Source organism: Hypanus sabinus, chromosome 8 (genome assembly GCF_030144855.1).
Source record: "Hypanus sabinus isolate sHypSab1 chromosome 8, sHypSab1.hap1, whole genome shotgun sequence".
Classification (NCBI taxonomy): Eukaryota; Metazoa; Chordata; class Chondrichthyes; order Myliobatiformes; family Dasyatidae; genus Hypanus; species Hypanus sabinus.
The window spans coordinates 143,526,458-143,548,594 of NC_082713.1; the positions used below are offsets into that span (position 1 = coordinate 143,526,458).

General features: G+C 40.3%; 1 protein-coding gene across 1 annotated transcript in view; it reads left to right on the plus strand.

Annotated features, from left to right (window-relative positions):
• The window catches only part of cacna1c (calcium channel, voltage-dependent, L type, alpha 1C subunit), a 615,084-nt gene that overhangs the window by 551,551 nt on the left and 41,396 nt on the right, over nt 1-22,137 (plus strand). Inside the window, exons 37-40 of the mRNA XM_059978076.1 lie at nt 4,339-4,435; nt 5,221-5,323; nt 6,138-6,239; nt 9,792-9,919. Coding sequence (XP_059834059.1) covers nt 4,339-4,435; nt 5,221-5,323; nt 6,138-6,239; nt 9,792-9,919 — 430 coding nt within the window. The remainder of the gene's footprint in view (nt 1-4,338; nt 4,436-5,220; nt 5,324-6,137; nt 6,240-9,791; nt 9,920-22,137) is intronic.

A 22,137-nucleotide genomic window follows, 5' to 3' on the forward strand; every position in this document is an offset into this window, starting at 1 on the left:
GATTGCTTTCTAGAGGTCATACCTGGACCTCTTATACCTTCTCGGGTTGCCAGACCTGAATGCTACTGATCTCACCCTCAGTAGAATGCAGATCCATTGGCTCATCCAGGGCTTCTGCTTGGGGGAGTCTCTGAATAATTGTGATGGGTATACACTCATTCACAAGTATCTTTATAAAATCTGCAACAACTGTGGCAAATTCATTCAGGTCCTCTGATGAGTTCTTAAGCATGTCTACTGACTTGAAACAATCCCATAGCCACTCCTCTGCTTCCCGTGACCACCTCTTTGTTGCCCTTACCTCTGGTGCCTTGCTCTTTAGTCTCTACTTGTATGCAGGTGGGAGAAGGAGAGTCAGATGATCAAATTTCCCAAAATGAGATAGAGGGATGGAACGGGAGGCATTTTTGATGGTAATCTAACATCACCATGGTGACTTATCATAAGTCTCTAAATGTGTACTATTTAGAAAAAAATTGCAAAGTAGTGACAGGAATACATCATGAATCTTTTTAGGTGTGCCATTGCTCAATAGGACCCATTTTGGTTTCTGTAATCCAGTGGAATAACATCTATCAATCTCATTCTTGAACATAATTAATGACACAACACCCACAAAAGAAAAACAAAGATTCACAGGTCTGGGAGAAAGGATTACCTCTGATTTCAGACTTAAATGGGTGATCCGTAATCTGGAAACAATGCCTCTTGGTTTTATTTTATTCTAGCAAGAAGCCCCTTTTTAAATTTTTAAATACCAGATTTTGATTCTTTTACCAGTCCAGGAAGTAAAGGTTCAATCTGTTTGATATTTGATTATAATCATCCAAGAATAAACCTACCAAACTCTCTCTGCATTGCTTCCAAAACCAATAAATTGTTCTTTCGATAAGAGAACCAAAATGGTTCATTGGCTCTTCCTAACATTTATGATGATAATTTAATGAATGGGTGCAATAAATAACTGAAGGTAAGCTAGCCAATAATATAAAATAGGATACCAAAAGATATTTCAGATATATCAAGAGTAAAAGAGAGGCAAGAGTCCATCACTAGAAAATGATGCTGGAGAGTTAGTAATGAGGAACCAATAAGTGGCAGATTCATGGAGTAAGTATTTAGCATCAGGCTTTATAGCAGCATGCAAAAATTTGAGAGTATCAATGGGCAGAAGTGAGTGTAGTGCCTCCACTGAGGAGAAAGTGCTTGGGAAGCTGAAAAGTCTGAAGGTAGATAAGTCACCTGGACCAGATAGATTATATCCCAAGGTTCTGGAAGAGGTAGCTGAAGAGATTCTGGAGACATTAGTAGTGATGTTTCAAGAGTCTCTAGATTTGAGAATGGTTCTGGAGGACCGGAAAATTGCAAATGTCAATTTAAGAAGGGAGGGAGTCAAAAGACTGGAAATCAAGGTTTCACCCATGCGGCTTCTAAACAAGATAAGAGCCCATGGTAAAGCAGGAAAGATACTAACGTGGAAAGAAGATTGACTGACTGGCAGAAGGCAAAAAGAGGGAATTAAGGGGTTTGGCTGCTGGTGACTAATGTTGTTCTGCAGGGGTTGGTATTGGTTCCATTAAATGTTAATGATCTGAATGACAGAATTGATGGCTTTGCAGGTGATACAAAGATAGTTGTAGCTGTACATAGTGTTGAGGAAACAGGGGGTCCTCAGAAGGACTTGGACAGATCATAAAACCATAAGATATAGGAGTCGAAGTAGGCCATTCAGCCCATCAAGTCTACTCCACCATTCAATCATGGGCTGATCCAATTCGTTCAGTCATCCCACAGATGCTGATGAACAAATTCCACAGATTTACTACCCTCTGACTAAAGTAATTTCTCCACATCTCTCTTCTAAATGGACGTCCTTCAATCCTGAAGTCGTAGCCTCTTGTCGTAGACTCCCCTACCATGGAAAACAACTTTGCCATATCTGATCTATTCAGGCCTTTTAACATTTCAAATGTTTCTATGAGATCCCCCCCCCCCCCAATTCTCCTGAACTCCAGGGAATACAGCTTAAGAGCTGCCTGAGGGTAACCCTTTCATTCCTGAAATCATTCTCATGAATTTTCTCTGAACCCTCTCCAATGTCAGTATATCCTTTCCAAAATAAGGAGCCCAAAACTGCACACAATACTCCGTGTGGTCTCATGAGTGCCTTATACAGCCTCAAAATCACATCTCTGCTCTTATATTCTATACCTCTAGAAAGAAATGCCAACATTGCATTCACCTTCTTCACCACCGACTCAACCTGGAGGGTATCCTCCTTTAGGGTATCCTGCACAAGGGCTCCCAAGTCCTTTTGCATCTCTGCATTTTGAATTCTTTCCCCATCTAAATAATAGTCTGCCTGTTTATTTCTTCCACCAAAGTGCACGACCATACACTTTCCAACAATGTATTTCAATGAAATGAGGAGAAGGGACAAAGAAGTGACAGATGGAATACAGAGTAACAAAGTGCATGGTCATGTACTTTGCTAGAAGGGATATAGATGTTGACTATTTTCTAAACAGGAATCGAATTCATAAATTGGAGGTGCAAGTGGATTAGGGAGTTTTAGTTCAGTATTTCCTAAAGGTTAACTTGCAGGGTGAATCAGTGGTAAGGAAAGCAAATGCAATTTTAGTGATCATTTCAAGAGGACTAGAATCTAAAAGCAAGGATGTAATGCTGAAGCTCTATAAGGCACTGGTCTGAGTGCAGTTGAAGCAGTTTAGGGCTCCTTATTTCAGAAGAGATGTGCTGGCATCGAAGAGGGTCCAGAGGAGATTTATTTTATTTACTTAGTTGGAGATAGAGCACGGAATATGCCCTTCCTACCTTTCAAGATGTGCAACCCCCGACAACCCTGATTTAATCCTAAACCCAAGCAAGGGACAGTGTACAATGACCAATTAAGTGTGGACTGTGGGAGGAAATTGGGAACCTGGGGAAAACGCATGTATTCCGTGGGGAGGACATACAAACTCCTTATAGAGGACACAGGGATTGAACTACAAACTTTGATGCCTCAAGCTGCAATAGTGGTGCGCTAACCACTACACTACAGTGGCAGAATGCTCCTGGGAATGAACGGGTTAACATGTGAGGAGAGTTTGATGGCTATAGCCTGTACTCATTGGAGTTTAGAAGATTAAAGGGGGATCTAATTGAAATGTATCGTATAGAGAAAGACCAAGATGAAGTCAGTGTGGAGAGGATGTTTCCGATAGTACAAGAGGCTAGCAGGAAGGAGCATGGCCTCAGAATAGAAGAACATCCCTCTAAAACAGTGATGAGAAGGAATTTCTTTAGCCAGTGATGCACCATCAATAACTCACACTGAGACGTAAGGCGAGATATCGGCTTTTATTGACTGGAAGAAGGAACCAGGAGTGAGTGTCTATCATACAAGGTCTTGGAGACTGAGGCCGAGCGTCAGGCCGCAGATCTCCTTTATACAGGGGCCTGTGGGAGGAGCCACAGGAGCAGTCAGCAGGGGCGTGTCCCGACAGGCACATAGTTCACCACAGCCAGTAGGTAATGAATCTGTGGAATTCATTGTCAAGGACAACTGTGGAGGCCAAGTCATTGATTATATTTAAAGCAGAGTCTGATAGGTTCTTCTTTAGTAAGAGTATCAAAGGTTACATGGAGAATGCAGGAGAATGGATTTAAGGGGGAATTTAAATCAGCCATGATCAAATGGCAGAGCAGACTCGATGGGCTGAATGGCCTACCTCTCCACCTATGTCTTGTGATATTATAGACTTATTTCAATGAATGTTAACACACTTCCTTTTGACTTAGGCATTAAATATCACCAGTTGGAAGAACAAAGCTAAAAGTTTCTGTACAATTCTTTACAAAAATTTTTCTGAACTCTGTCCTGAATAAAAATCATGATTTCCCTTTCCCAACTCTAGTGCCTATTTATTTCGTTGGTGAGTGGAAGATGTAGATTGGCTTATCCCACAAGTATTTATTTAGAATCTGGAAGCACTAAACGCCTCATTGTGTTAAATTGCTTGTACTGTAACTAGTGTCCTGGCTGCTGGGCAGTGTGAAATGATGTATGGAGTCAGGCACTTTCCTGTTTGATGAAGGAGATCACCTTGCATATGCCTTGTTCACTATCAAGTGTTGCTTTCAGAACATGCAGGCTGCTGGAAGTAGAATACTTGCCATCTCACTCATCCTCTTGTCAATTTGTGATGTGTGAAAATCAATTAGCAGGAAAGGGAAGTGATTAGAAGACAACTTGAACCTTGTGCTCACAGATGAGCAATCTGATAAATATTTTTCAGTTAAGTTATATTGATTCTCTTTTTGACTTCTCTACAGAGGCCGCATCAAGCACTTGGATGTGGTTACACTGCTTAGACGGATACAACCACCTTTAGGATTCGGTAAGCTGTGCCCACATAGAGTGGCCTGCAAGGTAAGCTTGGCAGATTTTAGTCAGACATTTCCTAACCTTTGACCCAATTCCTGCTTTAAATGTATGCCTATAACCAGAGACTTCCTCTAGCTTCTATTAGTCATAGAACTATAAATGTGAGAATTAGTGTACAATATTTCTATAAATAGTTATGAGGCAAAGGAAAACTCAAGCCTTAGTCAAATTTGAGTCCCTAGTTCCAGTGTTATCAGTTCCTCCTCAGCATGCTACACTTACCATATTAATCTTTAAAGCTTCTGACTTGCCATGTCTCAAAATATTATATTCAAACTTGGTAGTATTTACAAATTTCTTCTTGTAATTCATTATTCTCAAACCGCTAGGTAGTGAAATTTGAACGTTTTCTTTGGATTGCTGGTGCAGGCCTCTATTAGTCCAGGAATAAAACCACAGAGCCATTATAATCCTTTTGCACATTGATGTGAAAAATTTTCAGGGTAGAAACCTTGAGGAGTATAAGGTGGAGGTGGACATGCAGGAATTAATATTGCCTAATGCACTGGAAGAAAATAACACAAGTGTAAATAATTCTAAGTAAAGAAATTGCTTCTTGTGATCATGAATGCTTGAGTTCTCTTTCAACAGTTCTAATTATAATTTGCAGCAACAGTTTATCGAGTCTGCATTATTTTTAATCTTGGATGTTTCTAACTGTTTGATTTTCCAATGAGAAAATATGTTTCATTCCTGATTTTGACATTAATTCCTAAAATCTGGCATTATCTTTGTTGCTAAAGTAAGCCCTTTTTTGTTATTTCCTACAGCGTTTGGTATCCATGAATATGCCTTTAAACAGTGATGGTACAGTTATGTTCAATGCAACCCTCTTTGCTTTGGTTCGAACTGCATTAAGAATCAAAACTGAAGGTATAAAATTTTAGAATAGCTTGATGAGTTTTACTCCATGGCTAAGCTATGGTAACCTTTAACATTGATCTGTTGACATAATAATAGGAGCTTGCTTTCAGTTATCTGTTACTAAAGCTGCATTTTGAAATAAACAAGGCAAAATAAATTCTATACAATGCAAAATCTATTGTAGGCAATCTTCAGCTGCATGGTTTTTGCTGTGGGAACTTTAACATGTGTCTGCCTCATTCATCTGTTGGGAAGTTTAACACCTGGGAGTCACTCCTGTGAAGAAATTAGAGGGTTTCTTTTCTTTTCTAATTTTAAGACAAATTGTTCCAGCTTGTTCGCTGTGATTTCTTCAACACACATCACCAAAGTTCACTATGTGCTGCCACCTCTGTGCAGAAGCCAGCTGTTTATCCATAACAGTCAACTAGACCAGACATTTGAAGCTTGAATATTATTGGCAGTAAATTAGTTTAATTTTAAGAACCTACAGATGCTGGAATTCTAAAACAAAAATCAGAAGTTGCTGGAAGTACTCAGCAGGACAGGCTGCATATATGTGAAGAGAAATAGTGTCAGTGTTTCAGTCAAGGCCCTTCTTCAGGATTGGGAATTTAATTGATAATATTTAATTATTTGGATCTTGAAAATATTACCCATAGCTTTAAGTAAAGTGTCCTGGCATGCGATCCAATTTCAGCCAATGTCTGTACCCCACTTACAAATTTAATGTAGGAGGGAACAAAGAATTAGCTTCTGACTTTAACTTCAGGACCTACATTTAAATTCAGCCAATATTAAATTAATTGTACTGTGTGAACAGGAAATTTGGAACAAGCAAATGAGGAACTTCGGGCAATTATCAAGAAAATATGGAAACGTACAAGTATGAAGTTGCTGGATCAAGTTGTACCACCAGCAGGAGGTAAGACCATGCAAATACAGAAGCTTGATAAACGGAAGTCATCACCCCATAACAGTGCTCAGGCATCCACAGACAGACAGACAGATATCCTTTATTGATCCCGAGGGAAATTGGGTTTCGTTACAGCCGCACCAAGAATAGTGAAGAAATACAGCAATATAAAACCATAAATAATTAAATAATAATGTTAATCATGCCAAGTGGAAATAAGTTCAGGACCAGCCTATTGGCTCAGGGTGTCTGACACTCCGAGGGAGGAGTTGTAAAGTCTGATGGTCACAGACAGGAATGGCTTCCTATGACGCTCAGTGTTACATCTCGGTGGAATGAGTCTCTGGCTCAACGTACTCCTGAAGCTAACCAGTACATTATGAAGTGGATGGGAGACATTGTCCAAGATGGCATGCATCCTCTTTTCAGATACCACCGTCAGAGAGTCAAGTTCCACCCCCACAACATCACTGGCCTTACGAATGAGTTTGTTGATTCTGTTGGTGTCTGCTACCCTCAGCCTGCAGCCCCAGCACACAACAGCAAACATGATAGCACTGGCCACCACAGACTCGTAAAATAAAATAAAATGTCACTTTGAAGTAAGTAAACACCATGGTGATAGATGCTAAACTTTGAGGATTAATTAAATTACTAACTTTTCTTCATAGTTATTATGGTTGAGCTTGCCATATAGCTAACACGATGACACTTGGAAGCTATGTTTGACTTTACTTGTAAGAATGAAAATTTCATCTTAAATAAATCATTTGAACATTCATTAGTTTGAAAATATAGCTAAGATTTTATCTGCCAAAAAAATTGAATGCTTGCACTACTTGGATATGAAAATATAAAACTCAAACCTCATCCCAGTTCACCCATCTCTAAATTTATTGAAAGCAGAATAATTAGGCAACTATTTAATTCAATAGTCAAAACGCAATTTTGTTTTTTCTTTACCCCTCCTGTCATTCCCCCAAAAATATCTCCGCCATTTTCAACCCACGTATCCACTACCCTCCAACAATTATGTTGTCCCATAGGTCCTGATCTGTGATCTCTCCATTCCACAACTATGACCCAGTTCCAAAGAACCTACTCTATAAGCAAGTACTAGGATAAAGCAGCTGAACAAACAACTTTTATGGAAGGCAGTCAACAATCAAGTAGAGTCATAACCTTATATTTCATATTGCTTTTTTCAGGCAGTCCCTTAGGGTTGAGGGTGAGTTGCCTGCATTATTGTTCTGTAGGAATTAAGGTGGCTGACAAAGTCAATGTAGGAAGTTTTACTTTAGGTGGGGCAGGAAGTGCTTGACAGGATGTCTGGGCAAATAGTTTATGAGAGGATGTGCTCCTTCTGTTGTTAATATAGTATTTAATGTGCTCCCCACACATGCACTTATGCTCCCAGTGCCATTATAAGTGTTCCTTCTCCACTCTGAACACTCATGGGCCAGAGATTTTGGGGAGTACAAGAAGATACTGCATTTTTTCAGAGACTTTGTGAGCATTCTTAAATCTTCTTCAATGTCTTCTTCAGAGCCAGGTTTCAGGCACACAAATAAATTCACTGGCCCAGTAGAGTTAATTTACAATCTCAATGCCAGGGATTTCACCCTGGAAGAGGACACTAATGTTTCCTTCCCTATCCATCTAATTTGTTTAGATTACCTTACAGTAAAAGTGAAAGTAGTTTCTCTTCAGTTCTCCGCTGCGCCTGCTGTAGGTAATCCACATCTCAGAAGCATTAAAAGGGGGCAGTGAATATTGCTGATCAGCCAATCACAAGCTTTCCTCAGAAGTGGGCATACTGAAGATGCAAGTGCCCCATGTTGTCAAATTAATGAAGGTAAATTTCTACAAGTGGCCGAATTTGAGCAGTGTGGTCTACAGCGCTTTTCAGCTGACGGAGTCAAAACCTTAAATGAACTCAAATGATTGATGCTATCCCTGCATTTCTCTTGGAGTACAGTGCAATGAAGATCATGCCCACTGCAGTACTAGACAGATAGAGTCCACACTATAATTTGGGAAGCAAATTTTTAACCACTGGAAGGGAGAGATTGAGGAGGACCCTGGCAATGACTTTCCTAGTGGAAGACAGGAAAAAGACCACTCTAATTACTGTAGTCAGCTTTGTCTTTTTGCTTAAGGTGGCAATGAAAACTGTGTCTCCAAGTTTCCTGCGGTATTTTTCTCTTCATGTTCATGGGTGATGAAGTTGTGGATTTATGACTAAAGTTCCTCACTACTGGGTTTTAGAATCTCAACTGGGATATCATTTGAACATGAGGAATATATTTTTTTAATTATATTATGTTCAGGAACAATGATATTGGACCAAATAGGTTGATGCACAAGGAAGTCCCGAACCAAGGACAGAGTCAGATGCAGAAGTCCTCAGTGTGATCCTTTCAGTGGCCACTAAGTATCTAGCTGTCCTTGATAGGTTTTCATCCTTTGTTAGGTCTTGGTGGATAGATGGGATTAACTTAAGGATGGGCTGGGGGCATCCCACGAGTGTCGCCCCACGTTCTGGCACCAATGTAACCTGCCCACCATGTTCACAGAACAACACAAGCAACAATATCAGAACAGCAGCAAATCAGGCTGTGTTCCTGCCTCTCTTTGACCCACCCATGCACACATACTAATCCCAGAACAGGCCACCTCTGTCCTCCAGCCTCCAGTACACTCAGGAATTTGAGGAACTAAATCGGTAGTCAGGTTCATCTATAAATTATCTGATTGGAATCTGGAATGCTATTACTGTATTTTAGTCTTAATGTAAGCTTTGTATTTGGACAAGTCTGGCAAACTGTCCTTTTGGGCAGAGTAGCATTCATGAAGTAACTACAACTAATAGTGCCATCAAGCTGACTTTGCACAGAATCATTCCAACTCCATAGCAATCTTATGGAAGGCCATAGAAAATGGACAGATGCCAACAGGATTTCCACTGAGTCCCAATTCTGTAATGTAATTTTCCTCCCATACTAACAAAGTCACCCAAAATAGAAATTCTAATCCTACAAATTCACAAAAAGTCAATAAACCATATGAAAGAAAAAGTATTTATAATTTTAAAGACTGAGGTGATCCAGCTTGGGAAATTGTCTGGGCCTACAAAATATCTACCAGTGAATACTTATTTTCTTGATTAATGTTTCTTGAGTCCTTTTGGATATTTCCAGACCTCCCTGGGCTTGCAACTCTGGAATGTACCCATCCTATGCATGTTTGCTATTTTCTCTTGATTCATCACACTTCAAGATGACCAATACTGGATAATATCAACATATATAATACCAGTTCATCTAGCACAGGTACATTCTGTTGAATTTAGGAGTTTTTTTATATTCTCCCTTAGAAAACAAAGCCAAGGATTCTTTGGGAATACTTTAGAAAATATTTCAGGTTTCTTAACTCAGAATAAAGTTTTGCTGGAATCCCATGGCCAATGTACGTAAAATTAGTTTGTTTTTCTACACTCGTTGCAGGTGCAAAAATGGGAATAAATTATTCTGCATAGTGTATAATTTCTTCATGTTGCAGATGATGAAGTTACTGTTGGGAAGTTCTACGCCACATTCCTAATCCAGGATTATTTCAGAAAATTTAAGAAGCGCAAAGAACAGGGTACCGTCGGGAAAGCAGTGCAGAAAAATGCACTTTCTTTACAGGTATTTGTGAGATATTTTCCTTCATTTAAATGTTCTGTTTATTTTTACTTATGAAAAGTGTCTTGTCATTACCACTGTGATCTGTTTTTGTAAAAAGTAAATGTTAATGCAATGCTTATGTTTTTTGTTAAATTTATTTGCTGTGAAATTTTGTGCATGAGGTAAAATTAATCAATGTTGAGGAAAAGAATCTTTCAACCTTTGTGTCAGAATGAAATACTGGGCCCATGGAAAAGATATAGCCCCATTTCTCTTATTCACACCATATCCCAATCCTAAAATTTCTGAGATGAATTTCAGCCATTATTGGAGTGAGCCAATGTTCGAGAGGTCAGGCTTTGGTGAGAATATGTAGAGGCTAAAGGTGCTGAGTCTTTTAGAGTCATTTGGTTGATTGTAGAACTGAAGCTGAAGATGTTAGAGCCAAAGCTATAACATGCAGGCAGAACGGTAGTAGTTAAGGTACTGGAATGCTTATCCTGTAAAATGTGGAATTGCAGGGTATCTGTCAGTCTCCTTGATGACTGTATCTGCAGGAATTGCACCCGACCTCAGCTTCTCACTAACAAGGTCAAGCAACTGGAGACAGAGCTGGATGCACTCAGAACCACCCAGGAGGCTGACTTCATAGATAAAACTTTTACTGAGATGGTCACATCTGGAATGCAGGTTTCAGACAGCACATGGGTGATCAGCAGCAGAGGCAAGGGGCGTAAGCAATCAATGCAGGGATCCCCTATGGCCCTTTCCCTCAGCAACAAGTATACCCCTTTGGATACTGCTGTGAGGGATGACCTATTCACAGTGCAGCCACGGCAGCTGCACAGTTGCCAGCTCTGAGGCTCCACACAGAAAGGTAATTAGTCCAATAGTGATAGGAGACACAGTAGCTAGGGGATGCTCAGGAGGCTCTGTGACTGTGAAAATGTTAGGGAAGCGGTTGAAGGTCAGGACCTCCAAAGTAGTAATCTCCAGATTACTCCCAGTGCCATATGATAGTCAGGGCAGGAATAGGGTGATAGTATGGATGAATAAGTGGATGAGGATCTGTTGCAAGGGACAAAGTTTCAGATTCCTGGATTATTGGGATCTCTTTTGGGAAAGGTATGACCTGTACACAAAGGACGGGTTACACCTGAACCTGAAGGGGACAAATAGCCTTGCGGTCAGGTTTTCTAGAGCTGTTGGGGAGGGTTTAAACTAATTTGGCAAGGAGATGAGAACTGGACTGATAGCACCAAAGATGAAGCAGTTGGTATGCAAGTACACAAGTTGGTGTACAACGTTGTAGTGAGACTGTGAGGAAGGACAGGCAGATGATAGGGCAAAACTGCGGTCATTGGAATGTGTTGAAGTGTAACATGTGGCAGTGTAAAATGGAAAAAGGTGATGAATACAGAACTTAAAGTGTTACATTTGAATTTATGCAGTATATGGAATAAGGTAGATAATCTTGTAGTGCAGTTGGAGATTAACAGGTTTGATGTGGGCATCGCAAAGTCATGGCTGAAAGAAGATCATAGTTGGGAGCACACCAGAGTATACACATTCTATCAAAAGGACCAGGTAGGCAGAAGGAATGGGGTGACTCCATTGGTAAAAATTTAAATCATATTCTTAGAAAGAGGTGGCATGGGATTGGAAGATGTAGAATCCTTGTGGGTAGAGTTAACAAACTGCAAAGGTAAAAAGACCCTGATGGAATTATATACACACCTCTGAATAGATAGCCAGGATGTGGGATATAAATTGCAATAGGAGATAGAAAAGGCATGTAATAAGGCAATGTTACGATAGTCATGGGGAATTGCAATATGCAGGTAAATTGGGAAAATCAGGTTCATGCTGGATCCCAAGAGTGGGGTTTGTACAAAAATATTTTCTTAGAGCAACTTGAGGCTCAGCCACTCAGAGAAAGGCAATTCTGGATTGGGTGTTGTGTAATGAACCAGATTTGATTAGGGAGTTTTAGGTAAAAGAGCCTTTAGGAGCCAGTAACCATAATATGATAGAATTCACCCTGGAGTTTGAGTAGGGGAAGATAATGTCAGATGTATCAGCATTACAGTGAAGTAAAGAGAATTACAGAGGCATGAAAGAGTAGCTAGTCAAAGTTGATTGACCAGAGATGATGGCAGTTGCTGGAGTTTCGGAGGCAATTCGGAAGGTGCAGGATTGATACATCCCAAAGATGAAGAATTCTAAAGGGAGGATAGGGAAACAATGGCTGACAAAGACAGCATAAAAACAAAATAGGAGATTAAATACAGTAAAAGTTATTGGATTGTTAAGAGGATGGAGAAACTTTTAAAAACCAACAGAAGGCAACTAAAAAAGCCATAAGGAGAGAAGAGTTTAAATATGAAAACTATGCTAGCCAATAACATAAAAGAGGATACCAAAACTTTTTTCCAGATATATATAAATAAAAGAGAGGCAAGAGTGGCTATTACACCACTGGAAAATTATGCTGGAGAGGTAGTAATGGGGACAAAGAAATGGCGGAAGAACTTAGTAAGTGTTTTGCGTCAGTCTTCACTATGGAAGACACCTGCAGTATGCCAGAAATTTGAGGGTGTCAGGGAGCAGAATTGCATGTAATTGCTGTTACTAAGGGGAAGGTGCTTGGACAGATGAAAGGTCTGAAGGTAGATAAGTCACCTGGACCAGATGTACAGGCTCCAGGGTTCTGAAAGAGGTAGATGAGGAGATTGTGGAAACAGTAGTAATAACCTTATTTTGGTTCCATAGGATTGGTAAATTGCAAATATCACTCCACTCAGTAAGAGGGAGGCAGAAGAAAGGAAATTATAGGCTAGTTAAATGGTGGGGAAGATGTTGGAGTCCATTATTAAGAATGAGGTTTCAAGGCACTTGGAGGCAAATGATAAAATAGACCAAAGTCAGCCTGGTCTCCTTAAGGGGAAAACTTGCCTGAAAAATCTGTTGGAATTCTTTAAGGAAATATCAGGCAGGATAGACAGCATTGGTCAGACTACACTTGGAATATTGTGAGCCATATCCAAAAAAAAGATGTGTTGACATTTGAGAAGATCCAGAGGATGGTCACAAGAATTATTCCAGGAATGATGTAGGGTTAATGTATGAGGAACATTTGACGGCTCTGGGCCTGTACTCACTGAAGTATAAAAGAATGAGGGGGATCTTATTAAAACCTATTGTTTATTGAAAGGCCCAGGTAGAGTGGATGTGGAGAGGATGTTTGGTCTTGAACCAAAGGGCATAGCCTCAGAATAGAGGGACATCCATTTAGAATAAAGATGAGGAAGAACTTCTTCACTAGAGGGTGGTGAATCTGTTGAATTCGTTGTTACCGATGAATGTGGAGACCATGCCACTGAGAATATTTAAAGCAGAGCATGATAGGTTCTTAATTATTTAGGGCATCAAAGGTTAGAGAGAGAAGGCAGGAGAATGGGGTTGAGAGGGATAATATGTCAGCCATGATGGAATGGGAGAGCAGACTCAATGGGCCAAATGGCCTAATGTTGTTTCTATGCCATATGGTCTTATTTACAGTATTCATAGTTTTGCTATATGAAAACTAGTTTTAACTTCATCAAACTAGAATTTGTTATGATATTTATGCAGAGCAAAGACTTCTAACTAATGCTTCATTGCAATACTAAAGGAACATTTCACAGTTTGATGTGATGTCTTTAAGCTGACATATTGTAGAGAAGCCTTGTCTGCTCTCTCACCTGTATGTAAAAGCCCCAATGTGTTATTCTGAAGAAATCAAAGGATCCTGGTCCCTTGTATCTCTTGAATCCTGGTCAACATAATCCCTAAATCAATGCTTAAAAACAAAGATTATCTGGTCATTATTGCATTCCTGTGTGCAAATGGACTCCAGAAGTATTTTAATAACAATGTCACTGCTTATGACATCTTGAGCTCATGAAAGGGTCCACATAAATGCAAATAGTTGTTTTTCATCATTTGAACTGGATCTATCACCAAATCAGAGAGATGCAAGTAATGATATAATACAACATGTTTCAGCATTCTACTTTTTGAAATATGATCACTGAACACAAAATCAAATCTCAGCTCCCAACAGCATTCAACACATGATCTACTCATTTCGACCCACCACTCACTAACAACAATCTCTATTTGATTTATTCCTAACATTCATACCCCTCAAAGTACCCCTGACACAATTGCCAGTACTGCAAGAATCAAACCTCTATACCACAATTTACACTGTCTGCGATTCAGATATGGCTGGTAGAATCACTCTGGCATGTTACAACACCCTCTCTAATATTTCCCTCTCTTACAGTGGAAAATGTGATGCAGTCATTATCCAGAGCAGTAGACTACCAGTGCTGATGGTTTGTCTATCAGCTCAGTGGTCTGGAGAAGTGGCAATGTCTATTACTGGATGAGGCATCTCAAAATCCTCGGCTAGATGAAATTTGTTAAGGAAAACAGTGCGCTTATTTTTAGTCTTCCTCCTCTTATTCCACTTCCATCTTATTCTCATTTATAAGATGTAGATTGTTTACTTATTCCTTAAATCTTGTGCCTTTCTTCTTTCCAAAAGCATGGGATATTCATCTGCCCTGAACCTGATCAGTGAAATACAAGATAATTGAGAAGAAGACAGCTATTATTTGATATTGTAGTCACAGCCACTTGCTAAGATACTGATATCTTGTGTTATAGAGTTAGCTGACATGTTGGCCCTAAGACTGGGACACTGAGAAGTTATGTCTTAGTTGCTAGTTGTCCAGAGAGCAGAATTGCTCATGAGTTCTACTCTGGTGAATCAAGTCATCATAGCATTTTGGTTATGTTAGCGGATTGATACCCTGAGGCCTGCAATTTTGAACCCCCACCATGGCAAATGCTATCATTAATGGTGACTATGCAGCTGAAGGATTGCTGTTAAAGCAGATCTATTTTTCCTTCAGAAAAAAATAATCTTTCATCTTTACCTGGTCTGGCCTATATGTAACCATAGTAACAGGTTGGCCTTGCTGGGAAATGGCTGTCAGTTCAGCAATAATTAGGAATGGGCTATAAATGTGCTGCCTCAACTTGTGAATTAAGAAAATCTTCAAAGGGACAGCCTTTCAATGATGGCTGATTGCAATGCACAATACAGTGCTTGGCTCACGGAAAGACCTGGCTGAAAGTCTGTTTTAAATGTCTAAATTTATGCAGCATTTAATGCTGTGCTTCTCAGGTCATTGTACAAAACGTACAGTTCGTCCTTTCTGGCAAAACAACATCTGACAGCTGTCTTAGCTGACACCGTAGCAAAGAACTAAACTACCCAACACCCAAGCGTGGCATTTGTAGCTCTCACTAAAATGTGGTATCTCAGCTTTTCCGTATTCCAAGTTGTGTTCCAAATGCCATGACATTCCCACTGTCTACTTTCTAATATATTACTGTAGTTGTTTGGGAGCCATCCTGGGAAGATGGTAGTAACTCTGTGGAGGGTGGATCAGTTGTCCTCTCTCATGATGACATCTTTTGTGATCCCACCACTGCTCTTTCCCTGGTGCCCTTGGTGCTGGTTGTTAATTATACCAGGAGTCATGGCAAGAGACTGTAGCTCAAACATAGGCAGCTAAGTCCAGATGTGCTCAAAGTTATCATTTATAGCCGACTTCAGTCACTCCTTCAGAGCCTTCCTCTGGCAGCCATCATTTTCACACAGTACAACAGACAAAGGAATGCAGGAGACAGATATAGAGGTTATGTAAGAGTAATTGGTTGATGCTTGATTGGTTGAATAAATAAATATAGTTTGGAATGTCAGATTAGTTTGATCTTTTATATATATGATTTCTGATCAAAAGAACAGTAAGATAAAGAGCAGCAGAGGAAAAGTAAGATCAGATTTGTGGTCCAATGGGAATTTTATCATGGTTTCCAGGTCAATATTTAAGACATATCACTAATGGTCCTTGAAAAAGAAATAAGTTCCTTATGGTTCATTACCGTGCTTGAGCTCAAGGAACTGCCACAGTGCAATTAGGTAGAAGGTTCCAGAATATTCACACATTAACCAGGTCATTAAATAAATACTGCCCAGCAAGATGGTATATAATTTTGAAGTAAATTTTCTGGTCTTGCTGTACTGATAAAATTGCCTTAGGTCATAGACATAGAGACGTAGAGTCATGCAGCCGGGATACAGACCCTTCAGTTCAAGTTAACCAAGAAATCTACTCGTTAGTTCTATTTGTCCACATCTGGCCCATATCTTTCTAAACTTCCTTATCCATGTACCTATTCAACTGTCTTTTAAACGTTGTTACGGAACCTGCCTCATGATGTGTGATGGGAATTGCAGGTTTTTGGTATGGTTTATAAAAGCTTTGTCAAACTGCTACTTCATTTTTGTAGGAGGTCTACATTAGTAGATTAGTTGATTTTTCCTGGACAAAGTCGAGTATTTCATACTGATTGAGCTGTACACATCCGGTAAAGTGGAAAATATTCACTCACTTGTTTGATGTCTACTGAGTGCTTCTTGTTGACACACCTTCTTTAATTGTTCTCTCCCCTTGCTCTTCAGCTTGGCCAAAATTTTAGAGCATGTTGACAATATAACTGGAGACTCTTTGTGGAGAGTACACCTGTAACTCCCACAGACCATGAACTGTATGGTCTAGACCTCTATTTAGGGACTTGGTGGTTTTCTTTACAATGTTCCAGCCTGCTTCCTAGCACAGTGGTGTAGCTGTTGGAACCCTAACTGGCGTCATGAGCCAGGGATTCAGAGGACAGGCATCATACTTCAAGGGTCAATCATTGGTCCAAAATGATGTCTGAAACACAGCATGCCCAAAAGCTGCGTGTGAACTTCCTGGGTGTAGGGCATTCCAGAGTCTGCAGACTAATTCAATAATCAAACTGAAACAGGCTTTCTTGATGCTGAGTGACTGGGAATTCCTGTGGCACATGCATTCAAAACATCGCCCTATCACTCATGAGAAATTCTGCAGTCCTGATTATTTTTTTACCTGCATTGCCTAATGCACAATACCCCAGGAGGCAGTCTTGAGTAGAAGGCCTTCATTATCTGAAAGCAAAGGTAGACTGAAAATAATTGAATTGCCAACATGGCAATATACCATTGTTTATTCATAATAATTCCTTGTGGCTTTCTATTCATTTCTTAAGTTATAGTGGCAGTGGATTCTATGCTATAAGTCTGCTTGGCTTTAAAGTTAAAAGCCAACTCAAACATGGCCAATCTGAAAGCAACCCAAGCCCATGGTCTTTGGTTCCTGACTCAATGCAATCCAGTGCAGATAGTTCCATCTCAGGTAGCCAGGTTCTAACAAGTGTTGCAGAGATGGACAGGGGACAGTGCCACCATTCCCTAGAATGTTACCAACATTGCGTTGAGACACAGAGCTGTGAAGAAATTTTCTCAGAGGGGGTTATTAGAATTGCACACAATCCTCCTCCCTTCCCCCTTCACCATTCTCAGGCTTCAGTCACTTTGGGTGTGGCACGGGTTTGATCAGCAGGCTCTTTTGCGATGGCTTTAGCTCTTTGTTAAGGCTCCAATTAATCTACTGGCCAGGTCATTACACAGCAATGCATCATCATCATCCCCTTCATATAGGAAATTAGTTTCCCAACTCAGTCCATAAAGACTTTAAATTTTTGACACGTTTCCCACTTTTGTACTGAATAGTGAGGAAGATCTTTTATTTACTTGTAAAATGTTAGCCTAAGCTGAGAACATATTTTTCTGATACTTGACCTGGACACACACATATTGTCAGGTCCTTTTGGAAATCAGGCTCTATAAAGTGTAGTCAGAGCTCAACCAATTTGAAAGGATTGGGCATCAGTTTAAAAGAGTGTAAGAAATGAGAGAACCACATAGAAACGGATAAAATTACATTTGACAAGGCAGTCACAAAACACTAATAAGGAAACATATCAGCATTTGAAATTAACTTGGAAATACTTAGCACAACAGCAGCATGTGGAAAAAGTAACAGAATTAACTTTTTAGATTTCATCAGAAAGATGGAGCAAGCCAACTTCATTTCTCTCGCCTCAGCAACTGCTTGACTTGCTGAATATTTTCAATTTTTCTTTTATTCCAGATACATTATAGATAAAAGTGGTCTTGAATTACAGGCTGAGGAAGTAGAGATGGAGAGTACCAGTAGAGGGTCTGTGATAGGACAAGGCAGGAGAGATTGATTGACAGACACACAAAATGCTGGAGGAACTCAGCAGGCCAGGCAGCATCTAGGAAAAGAGTACAGCCGACGTTCTTGGCTGAAACCCTTTGATTGTCAGAAGTGTTGATGGAGCCAGCTGGAAGAGGCTGCTAAAGAATCGTGAACATCAAAAGATGAGGGAGGTGTTAAAGAGGAGATGTGCTAGATCTAAGATTACTAGAAGGGAATGAGGTAAATATGAATATTGGGAATATGAAATACAGAGATTAAATGTTTGATTTTCTGAAATAGTTCAACTCTTTGTTGAGACCAGAAAGCTCTGATGTGCCCATTAGAAGGTGAAAAATGTTTCTCAAGCTGGTGACAGGATTTATTGGAACAGTGGCAGAGAAGTCAGGCATATAGAATTAAATTGACAGAGAACTGGCAGTTCAAGGTAATATGTGCAAATTGAACAGAGATGTTCTACAAAGAGGTCATCCAATATGCATTTGGTTCTTTCAATGCAAATAAAACTGCACTGCAAGTACTGACTGCAATATATTAAAATGGAAGCAGTGTAAGTAAATCGTCTCTTCATCTCGAAACAGTGCTGTGGGCCCTGAATTGCAGGAAAGTGGAAGTGAAAAAGATAATTGCTGGATTTCCTGTAGTTGGATAAGAAAGTGCCTTGAGAAGAAGAACAGATATTGATCGGTGGCAGAATGAATCTGAGAGAATAATGGAAGGATAGGGGGTTGGGAACTGTGTGGGTAGAAATTGGTTATATTTCAGATGAAGAATTCAACACACTCTGAGACAATCTCTCGGCCAACCCACTCCACCCCTGATGTTGTGTGTTTTGATTTCACATCCCATAAAAAACAATCCCACACCCTGCATCTCTAGATCATTTGATCCCATAGAACCATAGAACATTACAGCACAGAAACAGACCTTTTTGGCCCTTCTTGGCTGTGCCGAACCATTTTTCTGCCTAGTCCCACTGACCTGCGCCTGGACCATATCCTTCCATACCCCTCTCATCCATGTACCTGTCCAAGTTTTTCTTAAATGTTAAAAGTGAGCCCACATTTACCACTTCATCTGGCAGCTCATTCCACACTCCCACCACTCTCTGTGTGAAGAAGCACCCCCCCCAATGTTCACTTTAAACTTTTCCCCCTTCACCCTTAACCCATGTCCTCTGGTTTTTTTCTCCCCTAGCCTCAGTGGAAAAAGCCTGCTTGCATTCCATTCCAACTCCTGCCCTGATTCTGGATTTAACGTTATCCCATCTTTTCTGATGCCCTCCAAACATTTAACTGAGGGCCCCTGTAATAACAGCAGTAGCCCACTTTCTAAGTAGATGCTCATAAATGTAAGGTTTGTAACATTTGCTATCTCTCTGTCAATAGGATCTGAAGTCCTATATAAAATCACCTCAGACTGCATTGTTCTAGTACGTGGTATTTGCCAAGTATGTCTGCCCTGAACTCCAATAAATTTTGAGTTGATTCCTTCTGTCTTCTGCTGCAATTCTTTGAACTTTGCTGGTTTCCTCAATTGAATTGGAATCCAGAGGTCTCTAGGGAATGATGTAACACATCTCAAGGGATTTATTGCTACCAGAACTTCAATATTAACCACCTTTTCTTTGATGTCAGTGACCCTACTGATTAGGCCTACTCTTTGAAATAGGGAACCAGAATCAGAATTAGGTTTGTTATCTCTCTCAAATATGACATTTGTGTTTTGTAGCAGCAGTCCAGTGTAAGACATAAAAATATACTGTAAGAAATCTGATGGCAGAGGAAAAAAGTCATTCCTAAAACATCTTAGTGTGAATTTTCAGGTTTCTTTACCTCCTTCCTGACATCAGTAATGGAGTATTCCAGATGGTGAGGGTTGCCAATGTTTGATGCCACCTTCCTGAGGCACCTGCTTTCGAAGATGTTGTGCCCAATTATGGATTTGGCTGAATCTACAACCTTCTACAGCCTCTTTCAGTCCTGACCATTAGAGCCTCCATGTCAGATAATGATAGAACTTGTCAGAATGTTCTCAACAGTACACCTGTAGAAATTTGCTACAGTCTCTCAACGTATCAAATGTTCTATTTGTCACATTTGTGATTGCATCAATGTGTTAGACCCAGGATAGATACTCTGAGATGTTGGCACTCAAGAACTTGCAACTGCTCACCCTTCCCGTTGCTGACCCCTCAATGAGGCCTAGTGTGTGTTCTCCCAACTTCCTTTCCTGAGGTCCACAGTCAACTCTTTGGTCATGCTGACGCTGAGTTCAAGGTTGTTGATCATTCAACTAGCCGATCTATCTTACTCCTGTACGCTTCCTTATTACCATCGAGATTTTGCCAACGACAATGATGTCATTGGCAAATTTATAATTTATAGGGAAAGATTGGTGGTTAAGTAAAGGACACGTGTAGCAAGACGAAAGACTAAATGGGAGAGTTGGGCAAGGGGGTGGGAGTCAATGAAGGTTTTCAGCGTGAAGTCATACTTGTCCAGAGTGCTCAGGAAGTGCAGCTGGATCCTAGAATTCCTATTGGATTGCCAACAGGTGGTAAGGACGGTCTCCCTCACCTCTGCCCCTCTGACCCTCAACACAGGTGCCCCCCAGGGTTGTGTTCTGAGTCCCCTTCTCTACTCCCATTACACTCACAACTGTGCTACCACACACAGCTCCAATCTGCTGAGCAAATTTGCAGATGGCACAACATTAAGGTGGCACAACAATAAGGTGTCTCGTTACCACCTTATTTCTAGTGGTGACGAGACAGCCTACAGAGGAGAGATTAGTACCCTGAAACAGTGGTGCCAAGATATCAACTTCAATGTCCAAAAAACAGAAAAGCTGATTGTGGATTACAGGAGAAATAGAAACAGGCTGTGATCAGGCTGTTGTCTGATCAACATCAATGGGACTGCAGCTGAGAGGGTGAGTAGTTTCAAGTTCCTCGGTACACACATCACCGATGATCTCATCTGAACAGTACACACCGGCTGTGCGGCAAAGAAAACACAACAGCATCTCTTCCACCTCAGGTGACTGAAAAGGTTTGGCATGAGCCCCCAAATCCTCAAGACCTTCTACAGGGGCACCATTGAGAGTATCCTGACTGGCTGTATTACTGCCTGGTACAGGAACTACACCAACCATGATTGCTGGGCACTGCAGAGAGTGGTACGGACAGCCCAGTGCATCTGTGGATGTGAACTTCCCTCCATTGAGGACACTTACAGCAGCCGGTGTGTAAAGAAGGCCTGGGAGATCATCGGGACTCCAGTCACTCCACCATAAACTGCTTCAGCTGCGTCTGTCTGGCAAACAGTACCACAGCATAAAAGCCAGAACGAACAGAATATGGGACAGCTTCTTTCTACAAACTATTACACTTATAAATCCAACTGTCTATACAATGTGATGGAATCATAACGCAAAGATTTTTACTCCCTCACGTCTGGGATGGAAATAAGATTTAAATCAATTCAATTCAAATCAATTCAAATTGAATTTTCTTCACAAGAAACAATGTCCTAATAACTACTTTTCAGTAGAGACATCCTTGTTGAAATCTAGCACAGCTCCAAAAATTGCATTTCTAGTGGCTGCAAAAGCGTTTATAGCAATGAAATTATACATACTGAATGAGTCATTCATTTGTGGTTGGAGATATTTATACTTTCTTAAATGTTTCACATAAGCCTGAATAAGGGAGGTTGCAATAAAAATGGAAATATTACATTTGCTTGCAATGATTTCAAGTTAACAAAATATTTTAATCAGAGAGTACTTCATAGAATGAAGTCATTTGTGTAATGCAAGAAATTTTGTATTCAATTGGCACATGGTCTGTGCTCACAAATAACAATGTGAAAGTAACAAAATAGTTGTTTTTTTCTTGATCTTGGTTGGGGAATCCTCAGGATAACTCCCTGTTCTTGTTCAAACAAACAGTATACAGAGTTCTTAAGACTGCAAACTTCCACATGGTAGAAAGTCCCATTGATTGTATGC